Source organism: Rhinolophus hipposideros, assembly GCF_964194185.1.
Source record: "Rhinolophus hipposideros genome assembly, chromosome: 17".
NCBI classification, from domain to species: domain Eukaryota; kingdom Metazoa; phylum Chordata; class Mammalia; order Chiroptera; family Rhinolophidae; genus Rhinolophus; species Rhinolophus hipposideros.
Genome location: NC_138063.1, coordinates 14,605,077 through 14,627,397, shown reverse-complemented (window position 1 = coordinate 14,627,397; position 22,321 = coordinate 14,605,077). Strand labels below are relative to the sequence as shown.

General features: G+C 38.0%; 1 protein-coding gene across 6 annotated transcripts in view; it reads right to left on the bottom strand.

Moving 5' to 3' along the window:
• TXNL1 (thioredoxin like 1) overlaps positions 1-17,750 on the bottom strand; it is a 29,776-nt gene extending 12,026 nt beyond the window's left edge. For 5 of the 6 annotated variants that reach the window (XR_013995308.1, XR_013995309.1, XR_013995310.1 and 2 more), the window contains exons 1-4: positions 17,354-17,689; positions 8,176-8,272; positions 6,327-6,500; positions 809-931 (exon numbers count right to left, since the gene is read on the bottom strand). Coding sequence is in view for 2 of the 6 variants with exons in the window: in XM_081079062.1 (XP_080935188.1) it covers positions 809-931; positions 6,327-6,500; positions 8,176-8,272; positions 17,354-17,451 (492 nt within the window). In the remaining 4 variants the exon portion in view is untranslated. Of the gene's footprint in view, positions 1-808; positions 932-6,326; positions 6,501-8,175; positions 8,273-17,353 lie in introns of all 6 variants that reach the window. The other variant, XM_081079063.1, reaches the window with a different exon arrangement.
• Between the last annotated feature and the right edge of the window lie 4,571 nt (positions 17,751-22,321).

Sequence of the window (22,321 nt, the reverse complement as noted above, 5' to 3'; positions counted from 1 at the left end):
AATCATTCTGATCTGTTTGCCTGAGAAAATACTAGACTATCTGCTTTGGTTATATAAGTACTTTTTATACATGACCTGTAAGTGTCAAAAAATAATAAGCTGGCATGTTTACAGACCCGAACCACAGGTGAAAGGGAGATGAGAGTGAAAAGCTAGAAGCAGATCAAGTCAGCAAGAATCTGACACCTTCCTGAAGCCAGTGAGAATCATTTAATTCTTTTAAGAATGAAGCATAATCAGATTTCTATTTTAGAAAACTAACTTTTGTGAACATGTAGAAGATGACTGGAACGGGGACAAAGCAGAGTCAGTGGAACAGAAAGTAAATTAGGAAAACAACAGTCAAGATGAAAGATGGCTTGACCAAGGCAGCCCTCCAACATTTGCTCTGTGACAACAATGCAACAAGTACAACACCGGTTTCCATCTGGGAGAGAAAACTGGACAAGTAGGAAGTGCTCATCTAATTAGTCTCCATTTCTCAGGGACAAATTCATTAGGGTGGGTATAAAGTATGAAAGGGAGGTCAAGAATGAACGAAAGGACTTAAGAGTGGCGAAGATGAGACTTAGCATGGGGTAATCCAAGAGTCCTGTGATTCCCCCTCGTGCGCCTGATAGCTTGCAGAGAACACAGAAAAGGAGGTGGGGCTGCATGGTCAAAGGAGAGGCGTCAAAGCAAATGAAAGTTATAAAAAGGAAAGGAAGAGTGGTCATCTGGAAAGGAAAGACATAAAACCATGAGGGAGCAACAACAGCAGGCATACATACTGATAATCATACCAGCCTTAATTTAAGCATTCCATTACCTGCTCATCACAATCAGATTCCAAGAAAGTCATGTCTTTTCGTAAACAGTTGTCAAATCCATGCTCGTCGCTTTCATTAAGACATTCACAGCCAGCTTTGTTAATAAAAGGCATTAAATCCATCTGAAAAAAATAAATCAAGATATTAGGCAAAACATTGGGTTTGGTATAAAAATATAAGTATGTGATTCTCTTTAGATTAAGCAATTTTAAAGAAAACGTCTATCTCTTTTAAAATAGTTACTGAAACTTTAATAATAATCCTTTCATTTGAATTTGCAACAGATATACGACTCATTATTAAAGCCAAATCTAGGCTTAGCCCTCTTGATAAAGTATTGAAAACCGAGTGTTAACACTAAGATTGTAAAATAATGACTTACACTTTTCTAATAATGGTACTTTACAGTGGGAAATACGCAAATTAAAATATCTGTAAGATCCAAAGAAAGTCTACCAAATTCTTCTAGTGGCCATGGAATCTAAATCTATATTCATGAAGAATTTAGATTAAAGATGAACAGCAAATAAGGACTAAACATTTTTTTTTACTATGGAAACTTCAACAGAAATTTTTATGTTCACTACATAAAGAGAAGACTACAGTGAACTCCATGTACCCACCTCCCAGCTACAATTCTCCTCAATTCATGGCCCCTCTTATTTCATCGCTCCCCTGCAACCAGTCCCTAGCCATTCCCCTGAATATTTTCAAGTAAATCTTAATTTCATTCACAAACATTTCAATGTGTGTATCTAAGCTAGGGACTCATTAAAAAAAATCCTCAATATCATTATCACAACTAAAACAAAAAAATGTCATCATCAAATATCAGTGTTCAAATTTCCTCAATTGTCTCACATATGTTTTATAGGTGAATTGTTGAGACTCAGAATAAGAATCCAAAAAAATTACAAAGACTGCATTTGGTTAATAAGTCTCTTAAATGTCTTTTAATCTATGGTCATTGACCCTTCTGACATCACATAGTCTGGATTTTGCCAAGTGCCTCTCTGTGGTGCCATGTGACACATGCCTGTGCATGTGCTGGCTGGTATTTCCGTATTTCCAACACAACGCCAAAGAGCTGCAGTGGTCGCAGTCAGCATCGCCTTATTTCTGACTTTAGTGGGAATGCCTCTAGGACTTCCTCGTTAAGATTTTACTGAATGCTTTATAATAAATGGGTATTAAATTTTGTCAAATGCTTTTTCTGCATATTAGGATATCATAATTGTTCTCCTCTGGATTGCTGGATTTTGTTTACTAATATTTTATTTAAGAGTTTTTACATCAATATTCCTAACTAGAACTCATCAGTAGCTTTCTTTTTTGGGCACAAATTTTTGTCAGATTGTGGGATCAATGTCATACGTACTTCAAAAAAAAAGCTGAAAGTGTTCTCTCTTTTCATATGGTCTTAAGTATTTGTAGTATCACTCTTAGAATATAGCCTCTTAGAATTCCCCTGTCAAGTCACCTTGGCCTTTACGGAAAAGTTCTTTTACTGTTTTCTCTACGGTGACTGGTCTATTTAAGTGTTCTGTTTCTAGCAGAGTTGGTTTTGATAAACTGTATTTTTCTAGAAAAATACATTTCATCTACTAAACAGAGAATTTTTAAAGTTTGCCAAGTATTATAGATTACCAGTTGAGTGACCGCCTTCCTATCACAAACAATATTCTATTTTTTTATCCACAAATACTAATGAATGTATATAGTTCTGAAAGACTAAAGAAAACTTTTTTACATGTCAAATAAATATCAATATGGTAATCATCCATTAGAACAGACCCCATTTATTCCTGTAGTAGCCAAAATATTTTCAAAGCAAAAGTATTATTTCGTATAACATTAACTGTTACAGTACATTAAATGTTAAATATATTACTCAGGATAACATATTGTAGCCAACTCAAAAAAGTAGGGAGGGAAAAAAGGAGTGCTATAGAGCAAAGTTCAACTACTGGAGAATTATGCTGAACTTCATGAATATTTGCCTTCAAAGGGTACTTTTGACAACATCTCTTAAATGCTTAGTCTTCCATTCTACAGAGGTGCATCTTCCATACTATATCCTGGGTTAAGATCCCAGGCATGAAGACAACATTGTCATCATACTTCCAATACCTTAATGAGCAAATAAACTAAATAGCTGAATTATTGAAAAGAGTTTTTATATTTATTTATTGTGCATGGAGCACATAAAACAAGTATCACATTCAAACAGTTACAGTGAAGTGCTTTGTGTATCTGGAAAAAATTGGCATGCTGCATATTTGACATAACTGCAAACTGACATATTCTGACAATATGCAATGGGAAATAAATATCACTACCTATGCAGCAACTTGCCAATAATGAGGAAAGAATCATGAAAAAACAACCAGACAAATCCAGATTGTGGGGCAGTCTGTAAAACAGATGGTCTAGACCTGTGCTGTATAATAAGATAGCCATTAGCCACATGTGGCAATTTAAAATTAAATTAATTAAAAGTAGATAAAATTAAAAATTCAGTTCCTCAGTTGTCATATAACAAATGCTCAACAGCCACTTGTATCTAGTAGCTATTTTATTCAGACTGATGCCGGTTAAAACTTTCAAAAAAGGCAGTCATAAAAGAAAAAAACAAAGGCAGAGAGAAGTTTCTAAACTAAAGAACACTAAAGAGAACTGAAAACTTAAATGCAATGCATGACTCTTGACTTGATCGTAGATAGGTAAAACTATAAAGTATATTTTGGAGATAATTAAGGAAATTTGAATGTAAGCTGTTCATTAGAGATACTGTATGAATATTAAATTTGTTAGGAGTGATAATGAATGGTATCACCGTTATGTAGAACGTTCTTGTTCTTAGCAGCTACATGCTGAAATATTTAGAGATGAACCGTCATGATGTCTATAACTCACTTTTAAACGCTTCTGTAAAAGTTAAGAGTAGATAGGTATCAAGACAGAGTAAAAATAGCAAAACATTCACAACTGATGAACGTGGGTGAAGGGTATACGTGGTTTTAGTAGTACTCTGTCAACTGTTTTTTTTTGTAGTTGTTGTAAAACTTTTTAAAATAAGTTTTACCTTTTATTTATAGAGGGGGAAAATCCAACACAAGACCCAAAGAAGCTTTCCAAGCTTCAGTTTTTGGTTAAAGAAAGATCTACTTACTACATCAATTAGGGTCATTTAATGTCTGATTTGATTCTGATGAATAACAAATTTGTAGACCAAAACTTAGTTCTGAGGTCAGAACACTAGAATATACTACCATGTTTCCCTGAAAATAAGACCTAGCCGGACAATCAGCTCTAATGCATCCTTTATAGCAAAAATTAATATAAGACCGGGTCTTACTTTACTATAAGACCGGGTCTATATAATGTAATAGACCCAGTCTATATAACCGGGTCTGTAATATAATGTAATGTAATGTGATAAAATGTAATAAAATGTAATATAATATAGTATAATATAATAATATAATAATATACCAGGTCTTGTATTAATTTTTGCTCCAAAAGACGCATTAGAGCTGATTGTCCGGCTAGGTCTTATTTTCAGGGAAACACAGTAACAAGCCTCAAGATTCAGAACATGTGCAAATGGAAGTTCAATCCTGAATTGCCTCGCATGCAAACTTCCAGAGAGGAAAACTTGATTTAGAGGGCAGAAAGGGAGCTACACATGAGGGGAGCTCTTTACTATGTACTCTTAGCAAATATGGGAGAAAAAAACATGTAATGTTTTAAATTTTCCCAACTTCAACAAACATTTTCAAAAACTAGAAGTCATTATACTCACAAAAACACTCTAACTTCTGAATAAGAATCTATTATGATTCTTAACCTTTTGAGTATCACAGCTACACCTTTTGCAGTATCTCAAACCTCCCTAGAAGAGATACATGTTTTCTTATTCTGGCTCGTCAAACCAGGAATTTCAAAACTACAGCACGCATAAATTCAATAATTGTATATAGCCTCTCAGTGTTAAAACATAGTGACTGAAAATTGTTATTCTAAGAAACACAAAATTGTATTTTAAAATTGTCAATACATCTTTGTAATGCTTATATTTAAACCTACTTAAGACACAGGTTTTCATTCAGTGACTTTTATTCTCATTAAGTTTCTATTTGTGTTGTGAGAGCAATGATGTTTCTTGGAAACACATTACCAGTTTTAAATATTTAATATTTTGTTAAGATCTAAATAGTTCAAAACTTTTAATTTTTTGACACCTGATGGAAAAAAATTAAAATGTTTTTTAACAGCTTTTCGTTGTATTCATAACATGTGCATGAAAACTTTTTTTTATTTTTTATTTCTTAAAACTTATTTTTTCCTGCTATTTCCCTGAGGCCAAAATGCTGGTATCACACTTAGTTGATGTGTAAAGAAACACCCCTGTAACTAGCTAACTAAGCAGCCCTGAGGACTGTTTGCTCTTAAGATGTTTTCATGCGAACACCCTTAGCATAAAGAGAAAAAAATACAAAGATGGAAACATAACAGTTTACAAGTCAAATGATTTCCAAAATTTTCCAAAAGGTGTCACATGTTCATACTTTCTAACTGAATATTGTAATTTCTAATGCTTATGTAACAGTTCTATTGTAAATAAATATTAATTGTACTTCCCTAACTAAAAACAATTAGTGCCAGTACCATGTTAAAGACACTTTTTGAAGACATACTCCCCACCTCCCCCACACAAAGAATCTCTCATATTTACCTGACTATAGATTCTCCTTATTCAGCATGAACCTGAGAGACTTACAGAAAGGACTGTAGCCCCACGACACAGATCTGCTTTAATGTACTTGATACACATGCTTTCATCTATCAGCTTTAATTTGAGGTAACATTTTTTTTAAATCATTGTTGGACCTGCCAATACAATAACTTTATAACAAGAAAAATTAAGAAATATTTATTTTGTTATGCAGAATTTGCCAATTTGCATAAACAAATCAGCTATCATAAAGTACTACTTCTGAATTTAACTTCCTTCCTGAATAGCTCTCAAATATAAAGATACTGCATTATAACTATTCATGTTAGGTAGTTTTCAAAAACTTTTAAGTTCTTAAGTCTTCAAGTTATTATTTAGAATAACTTATTCTTAAAACTCTGGAAAACAATATCCAACACTAAAGTCACATTTGGTTGTAAAACAAAATCAATAACTAACACATCTTTACTTTTTGGGACAAAAATGCATTTTAAAAAAATCTTAAAATGGCTATTAAAATAGTTCAAAAAGCAGATTTTTAAAAAAGTGATGAAGATATTTGTAGAAGAAATTCAGGAAAATAATTTAGAACGGGGACTTAAGATTATAATACACACACACAAAACCAACAGTCAACCAGTGAATTTACTTTTAAAGTTCTCATTTGAAAGTCCTCTGAACTAGTAAAAGATAAAACATGAAAACACAGTCAATTTCATTTTTTGGCAAATAATGGCAAACGGAAAATAGATGATAATTTCACTTTTAAGTCTACATACATAGCCTTTTGGAATATCTGTGTCCTCATTGCTTCCAGGGTCATTTTCTAAGTGCTGCTTGATTTTTTCTTCTAATCCCACAGCATCTGCTCCTTGATATTGATCAATTCTCACTTTGTTTCGAAAAAACAAAAACGTAGGTGTTGCTGATATGTTGTTGGTGGCAGCTGTTCCCTAGAATTGGCAAGTTGACAACATTATGAATTAAAACTAATCTTAAACCACGTTGAATATTCTTTCTACATCTCCAAGGAAGATAAATATCACAAGCATGTACTAAAACATGTAAAATAATTTATTCCTAATTGTTATTTAAGAAAAAGCAAGCCTATTCCCTAAACTACGTTACCCATTGGGGCACAACTATATTACATTAGCTTTACATCCACAATAAAGAACAGCCCTGTATTTTCGTGTTTTAGTGTTAAATAATTCATCCAACAGACAATTAGCTTCCAATATAGAAACAGTGCTTTACAACACCACCAGGTCGCTCTCTCATAAGTACGTTCTGTTTCCCAAATGGTTACTGACATGTCAACACAAACCGCTGGTACTAGGAAAAAGTACACATGGGAAAAACAGTAGCCCCCGTGTCTATGAAAAGGAGGCAACAACCTTTGTATTGCAATCCCCACCCACTCTACTCTAACCTCCCCTCAAGCATGCTGCAACAGCTATCTTTTAAAGCTCTACTCCAACTCCACAATTTTATAAGACTAACTACTGAATGGAAATTAGCTAACAACCAGATTCATGGTTTAAACTTTTCATGAAAAATATAAAGGAAACAGTAAAGCCAACGTGTCGCTTTACATATTCAAATTCTATGAAGAGGTACCACGATATTGTTTAAAGAAAAAAAGCATAAAGTTTACATAAAGATGTCTTCTCTAAGCCTCATTAAAAAAAGGACCCTTTAGAATAGTGCTGTCGAAAAGAAATATAATGCAACACATAAAATGTGAGCTATATATGCAAATTTAAATTTTCTAGTATCCCGATAGAAGAATAAAGAGAAACAAGTGAACTATGTAGCTATGGCTACATATAGGACAGCCAGGCTCCACAGTATTTCCGGATCAGAGATACTGAATACTTAAAATAAGAGCTAGCATTGAGTCCAGTAGTTTGTGACAATGTACTGAACAGACATGGAATACCGGGTTTACACCAACCAAATCCCCAAAAGACTAACTGCAAATTATATAACATTCTAAAACTATTTTCACTAAAGATTATATTTTTATTGTTGGAAGAAGTCTTCCAACAATTTTTTTCCAATACAACTCCTTCAATATTTCTACATATTAAAATGCAGAACTGCCGCTAAGTGATAATAGCCATTCCAACTAAGTAATCAGGGCAATTTACCTACAAAACTGAGGCTCAATCAAAAGTAATCAACATTTGAAAGTTTCTGCTAAGTGTGCAGCTTTGGAGCAAAGATTACAAACTGATGAAATTCAAATCAAACCAAGAATTCTCTGCCATGGCTTTCTAATCAGCCAATGCCATTGTAGGAAAAAATGTAATTCCCATTTGCAAAAAAATAAACAAAGATATGTAAAACACAAGTGCCAGGTGACCCATTAGTTTAACAACATATTAGTTTTATATCAGAAGGCTACTAATATAAACAAACCCAAAAGTAATTAATAATGGGACTATCCTTCTTACTAATGCAGCCATAATGGTTTGCAATAATCATGTCAATATAATATTTTCCTCTTTTCAAATGACTAAATGCTATGTGCATAAAGAGATAAATAAATGAAAGATGACAATGTCGAAATACAAACTGACTTAGAAATTTATTCTTTTTTAAAGGACGCCTTTCCCTCCTTACCTGACACTGATGTACATCTACTTCCAAGAAAACTGCCTGCGGATACTTATTACTCATAGTGCTGAATGCTGGGGCAATCCTTAAACATGGTCCGCACCTGTGAGAAAGATTAGAGATGATTGGTAAAATAACAGCAAAGATTGTACTAATTTATACTCTAAATAACTTTGTTGATTAAAACATAAAATAAAATAAACAAACTCTCTGAACTCTCTGATCTTTCTGGCTTTAGACTTTCTAATCTTTTCCACTGGACTATTTTGAGATATACTTGCATCAATACCACATTGTCGTAATAACGACAGATTTGTATTATATACAAATCTTGAAATCTAATACTGTTGAGTCTTTCAGCTTTGTTCACTGAAATTAAAAAAGATCTAAATTATTGGAGGAATATACTATTCTTATGAATTGGAAAATGCAATATTGTCAATATGTCAATTAGCTTCAATTTGGTCTTTAGGGTCAACGTAAAATCCCAGATGGTTTTCTTGGAGAAATTAATAAATGTAAATTCTAAAATTCATAGGGAAATACCAAGGATAGCCCAAGCTATTTTGAGGTTCAAAGCGAGGAAGTTACATTACCAGATATTCAGAACTATCATACACCTTTATAAATTAAGTGTACAATATTGGTACAAGGTTAAACAAATTGATCAATGTAAAAAGAATACAGAAACAGACCCATCCCATACACAGTAACTAAACTGATTTATGAAAAGGTTGACACAGCAGTGCATTGGGGGAAGGATAGTCTTTTTAATAAACGGTGCTGAGTCAACTAGATATCCACATGGGGGGGAGGAATGAATCTTGACCCCTACATCACACCATTCGCAGAAACCAATTCCAGATGGTTACAGATGTAAATGTGAAAGGTAAAACATAAGGGTTTCAGGAAAAAATAGAGAGGATACTTTTAAAACCTTGTAGTAAGCAAAGATTTCTTAAAACACACACACAAAAAAACACTTAAAAAAAAAGGAAAGAAATTATATAATGATATATTGGTACATACTTGATAAACTGGAAATATTAACATTAAGACTTTTGTTCATCATAATATCACTTAGAGGATGAAAAGACAACCTATAGACTGGTAAAAAATATCTGTCAACATATCCAACAAAGGACTTATACCTCTAATATAGTATAAAGAACTCCTTTGAGTCAATAAAAACAAGACTGACACCCAAAAGAAAAATGGGTAAACTCTTGAACTCCTAGTTGACAAATGAGGTTCTCCAGTCAAAAAATATGAAAAGATGTCCTACTTCATTAGTCACTATGAAAACCAGAGAAAATGCAAATTAAATCTACACCTGCCAAAATAGCTAAAATGAGAAAGAATGAAGTATGGTTAAGAATGTGTAGCAACTGAACTGTCAGTAACAGTGCGAACTGGTATAACCACTTTAGGGGAAAGAAAACAAACGGGCAGTCTCTGCTAAAGCAACCTTTATGCCTACCTATGATCATTTCTGGGAGCATATAACAACAGAAATGTATGTTTTAGGGCATTTGTAAAAATATTGACCATAGCAGTATTTCTAACAGCCCAAAACTGGGAACTACCCAAATTTCTATCAAAAACAGGATAAGTACATTAATTGTAGTTATTCATACAGTGGAATACTACGTACCAACAAAAATGACTTAAAATCTCATGCAAAAACATGGATGAACCTTACAAATAATACTAAGGAAAGAAGTACACTATATGATTCCATTTATATACAGTACAAATACAGGAAAATAAATCAATGGTTATTATAACTCAGGACAATGGTTAACTTTGTCAGAGTTAGTGATCAGATGGGGTAACGAGAGATCTGAAGAGGCCAGAGATTTCTATTTGTCCAGAAGGTGATTACATGGGTGTGTGTTCAGTTTGTGAAAATGTACTAAGCTATACAGTTATAATTGTACACTATGTATATCTCAATAAAAAGTCAAAAAATGAGAAAAATCTTGGTTTTAACAAGCACACAAGGAAAAGCAAATTCTAAAGCACAAAATGTTCAAACTCACAAATATTCAAACTTAAACTGTGATTGTATCTCCATTACTGACATTTTAATCAGTATTTTCATCCTGTGCCATCCTTAAGCCTCTCACCAAATGCTAAGAAATTAACTATTAAGTTTTTAAATATTACATTTGGTGCTTCTGAAAGTAGATTTTTTGATCTAACAATCATCAAATAGGCCCTGAGACTAGATTCTAAAGAAACACACATTTACAGTCTACTAAATCATATTTAGTTCAGCAAAATACTTCTAGCTATTGTCTTAAACATTATAGATGGGAGTACAAATTAGTAGATCCTTTTTGAAGGGCCATTTAGGCATTATTTATTAATTTATATGAACATAACCCAAGATTCAACAACCTCACTTTTAAAAGTCAATCCTATCTTAACACTCAATTTCACAATAATATGTATAAGGAAGTTCAACGCAAGTTTTATAATAAAAAATTTAGGAACCATCTAAATAGCAATTAATAGAGAAGTCGTTTTAAGTTATGACACATTCACACCAGGGGATAAGGATAATTTGTACTGTTTAAAGAAAACTAACTCTCATGACAAAAACATTCTCTATGATCACATCAAACACACGCACACACACACAGAGTTAGGTGGGTCACACAATAAACAGTTCATTACTTCTGCAAAGTGGGATTAGAAAAGGAAGAAAGAAAGTTTAGGGGAAACTTTAAATTACCCATACTTCTGCATCCTTTGCTTTTCTATGAACAGGTATTTTTATTTTAAAATACTAAATGTGTGTCACAAATGAAGCACAGGTATTTAGGCTGTACAACAATACACTCATTCCTGAAGAATCTCCCTACTTCTGCAAAAGCATGCACTCAAAATAAAAAGCTGACAGGGGAAAAATAAGGTTGAGGCAAACCATTTAAAAGCCCACAATTCTGTAAAAACATCCCTAAGAAAAACAGTAACTAGTACTCAGGAAATACTTGCACAGCCAGGCAGGGGGCTCTGGCTACAGGCGACCTCAAGGGATACCTAAAAGGATCAAAACAGTGAAGTGCCCACTTACACTCCAGGTGCCATGACAATCCAGATGGAAGGGGAGCTTTGAGCCAGTGAGGCTGTCGCTAAGGTAGGGACAGGAGGAAGTGCATGCAACACTGAGCATGAACCCCTCTGGGAACAAGAGCTAGGTGCTCAGGTTTAACTTTCTTAAAATAAACCTGAAAGGGAGCCTGTCTGCATGGCTGAGGGCTTTTTTCCTCACTGCTAAAGGTTCTATTTCCATTCCTGCTTTTCACTACGTAGGAAAAATAGAATATGAACCAACACAACTTCCACATTATGTTGACATCACTGCTCTATTTACCAATCAAGTAGGAGTTAACTGGTGTTAAAGAAACACTTCTTGTAGCTAAACAGACTGCATAAAATGGCTATCTTGCAAATAACTGTTTCCTTTCCAAATTTAACTTTATCTAGATCCTTTGTTTAATTTTAGTTAGCCTCACAGTTTGGAACTCCAGTCAAAAAGTCAAAATAAGTCATAGAACACAGAAGCACAGCAACATACTTTCACATAATCCAAATGAATTGATTGGTTACTTTAAAATGTTTGTCTTTCTTATCATTAGCATTTAAGAGTAAACTTAAAATTTCCATTATTGGTTGAGCTCAAACATGTCACCTGATTTCTCTGTAGAAAATGAGAAGGGACAAGATTCTCCAAGGACCTTTCCCATCTCTCAAAATATTATGCCCCAAGTATGCCTGAATTTCAGAATTGTACTTTTTTTTTCTTGCACGGACCTTGATTTGCAGCCCTTAGATAGTAATTACACAATCATAGGACCTTTGAACTTGCTGTAAAAAAGACCACAGACCATCTAGTCCAGAGATTTAAAAAAGAGTTCTTCTTCTACCTCTGATCCTCTTTTTGATGGAAAGCTTATCTGTTAAGTCCTAGGTGTAAAATGACTATGTAAGGATTCTGTATTATGCTTTTTGGGAGTAAGACAATACAAGAGACAACCCTCTAGCTTTCTGCAATACATAAAGAACCAAACCCACAAAACTAAAACTTTAAAATTGACCTAACCTAACACAATTTATTTGGTGATTGAGAACGCAAGACCAGAAACATTTAAATGACATGTCCAATATCAGACACTGTATTTAATTAATGGCAGGACCCCAGCTAGAACAGTTAGCTCCTGAATCCAATCCAGGATCAGCTTTCTTTGAAAGTACGTTAAGTTCCTCTTAACAAGTAAGATTTTTGTTTACAGTGGTAATATAAATAATTTCCATTTCATGAACTTGTTATTTTTCCATATTTGCTACTAAAGTAGTCAGTGCTCTACCTTGAATAGATGACGGTATAACCACATTCAGCTAGTAAATGGGTAAGGAAAATGTATGTGCTTTCTAAAGACATGTTAAAAGTTTATTTTTTCTGCAGGGCATAACTTTAAAATAGGTAATTTCTAGATGTATTACATTTACTAATGGATAGGCATAATCTTAACTGGTCTTGTTAACACAAAAAAGCTAGCATTCATTGAGCATTTACTGTATGTCATGCAACTTACAAAAGCCTTACGTTCATTTAAGCTTTACATTTCCTCACTTTCATGACAAGAGCAATGAAGTATAGTACTGGAATTTGATCACAAAACCCAACTCTTAACTACCAGTTCAAAACCCCCAAAACAATGGCCTACACAGTGCTTTTTGTTGTTATTTCTATATTAACTGCCAAGATTAAAACTATTTTATATGCCCCTGAAAGGAATCCACACAGATTACATACTGTATGTTACCATTTTTATAAAGTTCATATCCAGGCAGAATTACTCTGTACAGTGAGAGTTCAAGAGTGATGAGAAGGAGCCTGCAGGAGGCTGGGGTTGGAGGGATGATTCTGGAATGCTGGTACTGGTTAAGCTGGTGTAACCACTTTGAAAATGTATCAAACTACACACTTCAATTATTTCTATACATTTTTGTATGCATGCTATACTTCAGTAAAAAACGTTTAGTTTAAAAAAAAAAAAATTCTCCGCGTATGCTCTAGGGACTCAACCATTCCCCCTAGTGATCTTATTGCAGCTATCTACCTGCCTCACTCATTAATATTATCTGCCTGGTCCCTATGGACTGCTGGGTCTGCTAACTCTGTAATAGAGCTATCTTGGTCCACAGCAATTTTGCAATATATTATTTGGACAAGCTACATTAACCATCAGAACTCAACATCCTAACATACACTGACATTCTTCTTGGATGGTAACAGTAACACCTAACCAACTACAAAGTAAAACCTTCTGTAAGAAAATTGAATATATGGTAAACACATTACAAAAGTGATACATTCATGAATTCAGGATAAAAATAATTATACTGAGTTTTATGGAAGAGAAAAATGTACATTCTTTTAACGTTGGTCCTTAGCCACCAATTATAGCAACCAAACTGGCACTGCTTATCACCACTAAAATGTATCTGGGTATGTTTAAGAAGTAACAGTTTGGAGATACCAGTTATAAAAATATGTCACCACAGTATACAATTCACATTTATAATTTCATTTTCTAAACAACTTAGATTACACATTACTTTACAGGTAGGGGAAATAACACCAGAGAATGAACCAAATTGTCATTGGTCATAAGATTAGTTGTGCAGGCAGAGCTGTAGCTAATTCATTGAAGGCAACATTTACTGAAAAATGTCAGCCTCTACAATACACACAGAAATGAACCTGTATTTCCTTTTTGCTTAGGCTGAGAAGAGCAATGACAGCACTTAACAATCCAAAGAGTACATTCAGCAATGAGACTAAAGTTATTTAACCTATCTGTGATGCAATTTCTACATTTGTAAAATAGGGATAATTTCAAAGATTATTTTGAGGATTGAATGAGTCAATATAAGTGCTTAAACAAGCCACTTACACAGACTAAATAATATATAAATGTTCATTATTTTAATTGGTTAAAAAAATACTGGGGAAAGGAATTTTTTCAACAGATGGTGCTAGGAAACTGGATATTCACATACAAAAGAATGAAGTTGTACCCTTATTTTGCACCATTTACATAAATTAACTCAAAATGGATCAAAGACCTAAACTTAAAAGCTAAAACTATAAAATTCTTTGATGAAAACATAAGAGGAAAATCTTGATGACCTAGATTTGGAAATGATTTCTGGAATATGACACCAAAATCACAAGCAACAGAATAAAAACAGATAAATTGGACTTCATCAAAATATAAAAACTTTTGCACTTCAAAGGGGATTATCAAGAAAGTGAAAAGGCAACCATGGGAGAAAATATTTGCAAATCATGTATCTGATAAGGGGTTAATACCCAAAATATATAAAGAACTCCTACAACTCAACAACAGAAAATAAAACAATCCAATTCAAAATGGGCAAAGGACTCGAATAGACATTCTCCATAGAAGATAAACAAATGGTCAATTATCATACAAAGATGCTGAGCATCTTCACTGAGGAAATACAAAACCAAAACCACCAGATGCCACTTCACACCTATTTAGGATGGCTATTAAAACGTGAAAAGTATTGGTAGTACATAGAGAAATTGGACCACTCATGCATTGCTGGTGAGAATGCAAAAAAGGTGCAACCACTGTGGAAAGTTTGGTGGTTTCCCAAAAAGTTAAATGTAGAATTATCATATAATCCAGCAATTCCACTCCTAGGGAAAAACCCAAAAGAACTGAAAGCAGGCACTCAAACAGATCCTTGCACACCAATTGTGCTACGTGATATAAGCCAGAAATAAAAGGATAAATATTATAATTCCACTTATATGAGATAGAAAGAATAGGCAAATTCATAGAGACAGAAAGTAGCAGAGGGGTTACCAGGGACTGGGAGGGGGAGACTGGGGGTTTTTGTTTAAAGAGCACAGAGTTTCTATCTGAGATAATGAAAACATTCTAGGAAATAGCTAGCAGTAATGGTGGTACAACATTGTGAATGTACTAATGAATGGACACTTAAAAATGGTTAAAATGGTCAATTTTATGTTACATATATTCTGCTATCTATTAAAAAAAATACTGGAGAGCCATTGAAGATTCTTAAAGAGTGACGATCTGTACAGTTTTCACAAAATTGACAGGATAGATAAGTGGAAGTGGAAAATAGGAATAAGGCTTAATGTAGAGTTGGAAAGGAAGGAAGAAACAGGTGCCGGAGAAAACTGTGTTCTTGGCCTAAAATGGGACAACCTTAACTTTGATCTGAGAGGTTTCTTATATGATTTTACTAGTTACAGCTGTTTGAGGGTCTAATACTGAAGCTCATGTATGTTAACCTGGAGCCACACTGGCATAGAGTCCCTGTAGGAATGCATTCATGGCCAAAATGTTAAAAGCACTTTGAAGGAAAATACAATCTTGCCAGATTTATAAATGTCACCTAAATATACTTTTGAATTTAAAAGTTACCTAAATTCCACGATTTTATTTATTTGCTCAGTTTTTACAAAGACAATAAAATGTCCATCCCACCAAAATGCCTTTTAGAAGTAAAAAACAACAGCGCTTTACCAAGCAGTGTCTGCAGTTACGTTTATAGTTAAATAATATATATTGTTAATGGAAGTGTTTCCTTTTTAGCAACATTTCCCCACTTTTCTCACTTCAGTTACAGATTTATTACTGTCATCTCTCGCTCCGCTATATAGTAAGAGAGAGAAAAGTGTCACTGAGGGACCAAAGTATAAATGCTCCCACTAGAATTAGAAGAGTGAACTAAAACCGATTTGTTGGTAAAATCATCTCTTCCCTTTTCCAACAACGGCCTGCGTACTTAACAAATGCATAAATATCCCCCCACATTAAGAACACAGACGTTACAAAATAGCTGAATCTGGGAAGGTCCACTTATGGGGTTTCCACATTCCTTTAAGACGCAGCTTTATACGTATGTGGACTCTTTTTCCTCTTCAGTTTTGCAGACGTCCAAATCCGCACGTCGAACGGGTGCTCGTCCCACCATCTCACAGGCAACGTACGGCCCCTCTTCAACTCGGCACAGAACAGTCCAAAAATAAGTCCTGACCACCTTTCCTCTCTATCTGCAGCCCCTGAAACCAATCCTAACGCCACCACTTGTTGACTCAACATTCACTGAATGGCGTTCAGCAGACAGGAGTCGCTTGTGTTCTGGGGGCTGAAACTGCCTCACGTGGACACAGTTAGCTGGACCATCACCTTCCTGTGCTCCGCGCACAGCCGCACGTGCGGTGCCCTCCTCCAAGTCACGGTAACTGCCGGTGACGCCGGGGGCCAGGGGAAATGTAATGGAAAGCTCCCGCGAGTAAACACACGCGCGCACTCACGGAAACGTGGCTTCCGGAGGCCCAGCCCCCACGCGCGCACAGGACCCTGCACACCCACTACCCACACCCACCAGCTCTGCCACACATAAGCCCCCGCTGGGATTTACCAAAAGCCAGTGACCATCTTTTCCAGATCCCTGACGTCTTAAATGATCAGGGGGGAAAAAAACGGCGTCCAGTTGGTCAAACGCGGACGTCCGGACCCCTGTTGACCAGTAGGACAGGCACCTACCATCAGAACGACGCGTGCGAGCCCCTGCGACCGCACACACGGGGGGCCTAGGTCCCCGAGTCCCCAGCCGAACGAGCAGCACGCGCGTTCCCGTCATTAGGAAGCACCCTAACCCCCAATTGACTTAAAACGCGCGAGCCGGGTGAGGACTCAGCACCACGCGGCGAGGGGCGCGGCCCCGTGTGCATTTCCCAAGGGCTTCACGGAGCCGCAGGGGCCGAGTCTCCAGGTGTCCCGTACGCTCACGCGTCGGGGTTTCTCAGAGGCGAGTGACGGCCGGCTCCCCGGGAGGAAGGGGACGGACGCCGGCAGGGGCGGCCGCAGGCGACGCCCGGGCTGGAAAGAACGGCGGCGGGCCCCCCAGGGGCCGCTCCGGGGCCGGGGACGCGCCCGCCACACTCCCCTGCGCACACAGGGGGCCCGGCCCCGCGGCCTGCGGCTGCCCGCAGCGCCCGCCATTCCCGAGCAGGAGACACCCCGCACGCGAGGCGGGGCCGGGAACGAGCGACCAGCACCGACGGACGGAAAGGGCCCGCAGGACTCGGGCCCGGCCTCACCCTCGCATGGTGAACTTGACCACGGCGAGTCTGGAGCCCGCGCCGCTCAGCTCCGGCTGGAAATCCGGGTCGCTCCCGACCGGCTTCACTCCCACCATTCTCAGACAGCCCGGCAGGGCGGCCGCGACGCCACGGGCTGCGACACTGAAGGAGAGGTGCGGGAGAGGAAAGGGGGCGGCTCCGCAAGGCCGAGGCCTGGACACAGGGCTGGGCGACGGCGGAGGCTCCTCCGGCTCTCAGTGCCGAGTCACGCCAGGGAGCGCACGGGCCGAGGGGGCGGGGACCGGAGAGGCGACAGAAGGTGAGGCGTGCGGCCCCCAGCAGCCACCGCGCGGCAAGACCCCCTGCGCTTGCGCACCTTGGCGTCATTTCCGCGCCGTCCGTTTCGGCTCCTACCGCCCAATCCGATGACGCGCACCGTGGCCCCACCCTCAACTGAGGAGCGCGACGCGGGCTTCAGCGGCGCAGGCGCAAACGAGGAGCGGTCACACGCTCAGGCGCACAGTGCGTCTCGGCCGTTCGTGTGTCCCCCCGCGGGTAGGACCTGAGGATTTTACCCAGGAGGTGCTTGAGCTGGGAAAGCATAAAGGAACCCCTTTTTCTTCGGGGCTCGTGGCCACTGCCTAAGGTCTTACGGCCTCCCCCCCGGAAGTACCTTGAGGATGCTCTTGTCTTATATCCGGGACAAGTCGCCTCTCTAGACAGAACAGACGAGGAACAGTTATTTACAGATCGCGTTGTATGTGGGGCGCTCTCTGCGCAGACATCCAGAAAATATTATGCACTTTAGGTCGTGTTAAAAAATACGGGGTATTCCAGGCCGAGGGAGCAGCGGTGCAAATGCACGGCTTCCGAAGCTGACCATAATAGGTGATACTGAACAACGTACGAGCCAGACAAGATACAAGCTCATTTAATCCTCACAGCTCCGTGAAGTAGGTTCTACTCTTATTCCACGTTGAGGCTAATTTCCCCAAGGTCACACACCTAACGAGAAGGCAAGCTTGCGCGCAAGCTAAGGCAGCCTAACACCAACGTGCGCTTCAATACGAGGCTCGGTGGCGAGTCGTTTGCTTTTGGATTTAGCTGGGGAGATGAAAGGGAAGATGAAGGTGGTGGTCAGGTCATGACTGGCTAAAACATTTGTGTTTTCACATAAAGGCAATGGAGTAAACGCTGCAGGGCAATTGCGTGCTTACAAAAGCGTCTTTAGAAAAAGCCCTGAGGTCGCAGTGAGGAGGATGGAAGGCAGACCCGTTGAGGCGGTTTCTATAGTAACCCAGGAACTGAGTTACAGGTGCAGCTACGGTGAACATGAAGAGGAGACGATGTCTATGAGAAACAAGTAAGCCTAAAAACCAAAGGGTTTAGGGACCAACTGGACCAATAGAGGGAGACGACAGAGGAAGGAATCTAGACTGACACAAATATTTCAATCTCGTGCCTCTTTTGGCTGCGTTAAGATGCCTGTGGGATATCCAAATGAAATGGATGGCTAAGTCTGAAACGAAAGGAAAAGGAGTAGGTTGTTACTAGATTTGAGAGTCATTGGTTTGAGTGACAATTGAAGCCCAAGAAATGTGAAAAGAGAAGGCTAAGAGGGTTTCTGAGGCATAAAATAATTCTTCCTAACTGAACCCAGCCAGAGCAGAGCCACAGTAATTATGTTCCTTTCTCGTGTGATAGGAATACAGCGTAATGACTTCAGGGCCAAATCAACAGAAGTTCTTACAATAAATCTCTGCTACTTACTGTTTTGTGGCCACGGACATGCCACTAGTCTTTCTGAACCTCAGCTTTCTTGTCTGTGAGGACTTGTTTAGTCAAACCCACTTTATAGGATTTTGAGAAGCAGATATAGTAGTAGATGACGTGTTAAAGAACTCGAAAATAAGGTGCTCAGTGAAAGATGTTTGGAAGCAGTGCCGTATTACTCAGCTATGGCTGCCATGACAAAATACCACAGACAGGGGGGCTTCAACGACAGAAATGTAATTTTGCACAATTCTGGAGGCTGGAATTCCAAGATCAAATTGCCTCTCTGGGCTGGTTTCACTTGCGACTCCTCTCCTTGGTTTATAGACAGCCACTTTCTTCACTGTGTTCTCGCGTGGACTTTTTCTCGGTCGCGTACACACACACTCATACACCGTCTTGGTGTCTCGTCCTCTTAGAAGGACACCCCTATCCTTATGACCTCATTTAATCTTAATTACCTGCTTAAAGGCCCTATCTCCAAACGTAGTCACCTTGGGACTTAGGGCTTCAACCTATGAGTTTTGAAGACACCCAGTTCAGTAATAACGGCTTATGATTATTCTGAATGGTCCTCCCAGTTTGGCATAAAAAGCAAACAGAAAGTCTCAACTAAAGCAGCTGTAGTAAATATCAAGGGGAGAGGGGACTTAAAGCAAGACCTTAGAATTCTACAGCTTCCTGAGAGGCCAGACAAAAAGAGGCACTGTGAAGGTTGGATCTGATAGGGGCATTGTGTTTTTTATTTTCCATGTGTCCCTCCACACTCACTGTCAACCTTTCTTCACCTTGCCCCTAGCTCCAGGAAGCTGAACTATGTGACTAGATCAACAGGATCCCTCGTTGGAGCTGCTTCTTGGAGACGGAATGGTAAAAGAGTGTGAGATCCAGTTACCGATTCTCTCAGCCTAGTCTTTGTATTGTGTAACTCAGTTTCACTTTGACTCTGAATCCCCACCCTCCCATTACATCCAACTAAAACAAAAACTTAACCTTATTTTCTCAGAGCCTGCCTCAAAAACTGTATATTTCTGGGATTGGAGTGGGAATGGGGCTTTGGAGGGCAGGGACCTCGGATCACTGTCTCTGCCTACAGACCTTCTTCAAGTCGAGCCCTCTCCGCTCCGTGACTAGTACAGGGCGTGGGACCCTTTGAGGCTGCGAATGGACCCATCTGCCTAGATGCACTGGCCCCGCCATTCCTTCCTAGGTTTTTACTTCCTCCTTCCGCTGCAAGGAACAATGATCTCAGGCACTTTTCTTTTTCTTTCACCTCCCTACAAGGGAACCCATTTTTAGTGCAGAGAAAACCCCTCTGACTTCATGTTTATTCAAGGTATTTTGTCTGTACCTGTAATCCCTTTCCCTCAAGGTAGACACTACAAACTCTCCAGCTGGAGCTGATCCAGCCTATAGTTAGTTATGTGATGTTTGGCTGTACCCTCTAATGTGTGTGTGTGTGTGTGTGTGTGTGTGTGTGTGTGTGTGTGCAAATAACTGCTGCTTATTAGCTTATTTTTACCTTATTTCTGAAGTAGAGAACTTAGAATATTTTATATCATACCAATTAACTCTGCTTATCAACTGGGTAATTTATTTCAGATAAGCCTTGCCTTAAAGTTGTGAGGGAAAATATGCAATTTATGTAATATAAATATTAAATAGAAAAGAAATCCTGCTTCATAATTTCCAAACCCTTTTTAGCTGTATGCTACTGGATTTGAAAATTGAATACCATTTCCCAAGTTGTCCCTAGGTGGCGCAATATCTTTTCAGTCAAAGGGTATGATTTTTTCTTAGATATCAAGTGCTTCTTAAAATAATGCCAGATGGACCATTTGTCCTACTAACACTATATTCTTTAGTTTTGGACACCAGGCAGTGTCTTGGAATAGAGAGTTTCCTAGGAAGTTGTAGCGTGATCTATAATCACTCTGACACAAACCTTTTTTTCCTGGAACATACTGAAGAAACTTGCTGACAATTCTGAATCAGTTTTGGGTGTTTCCTAGAACTGTAAATAGTTTATTCTTCTGAAATTTATTACTGATGTTCAGAAATCATTAAACTGCCTAGAGCTTCTATTAAGGACAGATATTTAGACAAATATATCTATCACCACAGCCTCTGAAATAAAAACCCATATTTTAATTTTTTTAAAAAGTGTGTTAGGGGTTGGAATGAACTCTTTGAAACTGAAAAACTAGACATAACTATATATAACTATGTTTTCACTTTATCACTTGTAAAAACAGTTCTCTTTCACTTGTGGTAGTGTAGTAGATATTGTCTGGCCAGAAAGTAAAATAGGGAAGAAATAACAAAACTTTTAATAAGACTTTCACTGTATTCAAAGCCCTCTTCCAGGCATGCTCTCAAGCAAACACACACACACATACACACACACACACACACACCCCAAACATACACCCCGTATCAGTTGGTCCATTCTTGAGTAGCAATATCTACATACTTTGAATACATCTAAGGGCCAGGGACTAAAGACATTCAGTATAATAAAAACCATATTAGTGGATTCCACACAACAAGGAAGTGGTTATTTACACAATGTTAAAAACAGTGTTTCCCACAAAAGTTCAGGATATCAGAATCAAAAAGACAGTAGGAGGATCAGACCGAGCGCAAGTGATTGAAAGCATGACTGCACACCACTTCTCACTCTGTGTTGTGCTCGCAGTGGATCGATGTGTCTCCTCACCAGACTGTGAGCAACTTGACCATAGAACCAGCTCTTCACATTACCTGCGTGCCCAGCTCAGCATAGTGCCCAACACCACATGTTGAATAAATGATGCTTTCCACCTCTGAGAATTAAATTTAGGACAAGTAAAAGAAAGTACAGTACTAGTTCATGAAAAGGGAAGTAAAGTAACTCATAGCCACTGTCCTCCTCATCCCAGATTATTGTGGAGCAAATACCAGGCATGATATAGTTTCATATGTTAACTATTCCGGTCTGCATGTCTAGAAAGTAAGAATTCCTTTAAAAAAACTAATCAAAATACCATTGTTAACCTAAAATGTTAACAATGTTCTTCAATATTATCAAATATCCACTCATTCCCCATTTTCTCCTAATTGGTTTTATAACTTCTTTGAATCGATATCAAAATAAGGTATATACATTGTATGGGTTGACATGTTTGTCTTTTGTCTCTGATTAAGACTTTGTTTAATCTTTATTTTTGTATT